The sequence below is a fragment of the Carcharodon carcharias genome, chromosome 9 (assembly GCF_017639515.1).
Source record: "Carcharodon carcharias isolate sCarCar2 chromosome 9, sCarCar2.pri, whole genome shotgun sequence".
Classification (NCBI taxonomy): Eukaryota; Metazoa; Chordata; class Chondrichthyes; order Lamniformes; family Lamnidae; genus Carcharodon; species Carcharodon carcharias.
In genome coordinates, this window is record NC_054475.1 from 5,515,292 (window position 1) to 5,517,723 (window position 2,432).

The 2,432-nt window shown below is 63.9% G+C and overlaps 1 protein-coding gene across 1 annotated transcript in view; it reads left to right on the forward strand.

Moving 5' to 3' along the window:
• The first annotated feature begins 1,226 nt into the window (after nucleotides 1-1,226).
• Nucleotides 1,227-2,432, forward strand: part of LOC121282367 (ras-related protein Rab-7L1-like) — a 20,221-nt gene continuing 19,015 nt past the window's right edge. Inside the window, exon 1 of the mRNA XM_041196086.1 lies at nucleotides 1,227-1,421. Within this exon, the coding sequence (XP_041052020.1) occupies nucleotides 1,301-1,421 (121 nt within the window). The 5' untranslated portion in view covers nucleotides 1,227-1,300. The remainder of the gene's footprint in view (nucleotides 1,422-2,432) is intronic.

The window sequence follows — 2,432 nt, forward strand, 5'->3', positions numbered from 1 at the left end:
AATATTAAATGTTAAACCATATTAAATGGCTACACATAGGCAAATGTAATAAGTAAATATAGATAATGTGCTAACAAAAAAAGCAATCAAAGGATTTTATTTCTTGCCAGCCAATTAGTAACAGCTAATTCTAGAAACATAGTTTGGGTTGATTGCAAAGATGAAAGTACAGGGGATTCCCTAAGGTGTTATCATCCTTCCTAACAGTCCAGTGATTAGGAAAATTACTGGGCTTCCTTGGCTTAGTTCATGCGTCTGATGACTCTTTACCCTACACTGGGCATCTAATCAACATATATTGATGCAATCACCTCAAGTAGAGGATGAAAGAGAAGCAAGTGCAAAACAAACATGAACCACAAGTGGGGGAGCTCCAGCCAGCCTGGTGTACCTTTCATTCAGCCAGAGCACGGGACCTGCTGCAATACCCAGGGCGGCCTGCAGGGGGGGGGGGGGGGGGGGGGGGGGGGGGGGGGGGGGGGGGGGGGGGGGGGGGGCTGTTAACCCCGCCCCCTCCACCAGCACCACCTCCTCCTCCAATACCGACGGTCAGGCCGCCGGAGAGCGATGCATGCTGGGAGCTGTAGTTCCCATTCGTGGGATGGGTGGGGGGCGAGTTCCTTCCGTCCTCAGCTCTGGTGAACTACAATTCCCGGGGTGCGGCGGGGGCGGGCTGGGTGACGGCTGGCGTCACGTGACCCGAACGGGCGGAAAATTTACAGCGCGCAAAAAAAATAATAATAACATATATATATAGAGAGAGAGAGAGAGAGAGAGAGCAGCCGGGCGACGTGGAAAAAGGTACGTTATAATTAAAAACTGTTTTTTTGTTGTTGTGGTGATGGTGGCTGAGGGGGAGGGGTTGGCGGTGGCGGAGGGGGAGGGGTTGGCGGTGGCGGAGGGGGAGGGGTTGGCGGGGAGGGGGAGGGGTTGGCGGTGGCTGAGGGGGAGGGGTTGGCGGTGGCGGAGGGGGAGGGGTTGGCGGTGGCTGAGGGGGAGGGGTTGGCGGTGGCTGAAGGGGGAGGGGTTGGCGGTGGCTGAAGGGGAGGGGTTGGCGGTGGCTGAGGGGGAGGGGTTGGCGGTGGCGGAGGGGGAGGGGTTGGCGGTGGCGGAGGGGGAGGGGTTGGCGGTGGCTGAGGGGGAGGGGTTGGCGGTGGCTGAGGGGGAGGGGTTGGCGGTGGCGGTGGCGGAGGGGGAGGGGCGGAGGGCGGGAGGATGGTGTCTCCGGGGCCTGAGGTGGGGGTGGTGTTTATGAGGCGCTGTCGATGCGGCCTCTTCACTGGCTCCCTGTCCGCGCGCCATGGCGAGCGACTACCTGTTCAAGGTGCTGGTGATCGGGGACTGCACGGTGGGGAAAACCTCCTTGGTGCAGCGTTACGCCAACGACAGCTTCAGCAAGAACTACAAGTCCACCGTGGGAGGTGAGCGACCCTCTCTTGTTTATTTATTTATTGGGGTTTTTGTTTTAAAAACCGATGCGACTTTTCCGCTGTGGGGAGGTTTTTAACGTTTCCCTAATGTGACTTTTAACCATTTTTGGGGGGTGGAAACCAAACCAAGTTAGCGCATATTTTAGGGTCAGAAATTGTTGCTTCATGTCTTCTCCTTGGGGATGGGTCACGGGCGGGAGAGTGACCACCTCCCCCCACCCCCCACCACCCACCCCCCCCCCCCCACCTCCTCTCCCCCCCCCCCCACCCCCCCCACCTCCTCTCCCCCCCCTCCCCCCCCCTCCTCTCCCCCCCCCTCCCCCCCCCTCCCCCCCCCTCCTCTCCCCCCCTCTCCCCCCCCTCCACCCCCCTCCTCTCCCCCCCCCCTCTCTCTCCCCCCCCCACCTCCTCTCTCTCCCCCCCCCACCTCCTCTCTCCCCCCCCCCACCTCCTCCCCCCCCCCACCTCCTCTCCCCCCCCTCCCCCCCCCCCTCCACCCCCCTCCCCCCCCCCTCCACCCCCCTCCTCTCCCCCTCCACCCCCCTCCTCTCCCCCCCCCCTCTCTCCCCCCCCCACCTCCTCTCTCCCCCCCCCACCTCCTCTCTCCCCCCCCCACCTCCTCTCTCCCCCCCCCACCTCCTCTCTCCCCCCCCCACCTCCTCTCTCCCCCCCCCCCCACCTCCTCTCTCCCCCCCCCCCACCTCCTCTCTCCCCCCCCCCCACCTCCTCTCTCCCCCCCCCCCCACCTCCTCTCTCCTCCCCCCCCCACCTCCTCTCTCTCCCCCCCCCCACCTCCTCTCCCCCCCCCACCTCCTCTCTCCCCCCCCACCTCCTCTCTCCCCCCCCCCACCTCCTCTCTCCCCCCCCCCACCTCCTCCCTCCCCCCCCACCTCCTCCCTCCCCCCCCCACCTCCTCTCTCCCCCCCACCTCCTCTCTCCCCCCCACCTCCTCTCTCCCCCCCCCACCTCCTCTCTCCCCCCCCACCTCCTCTCTCCCCCCCC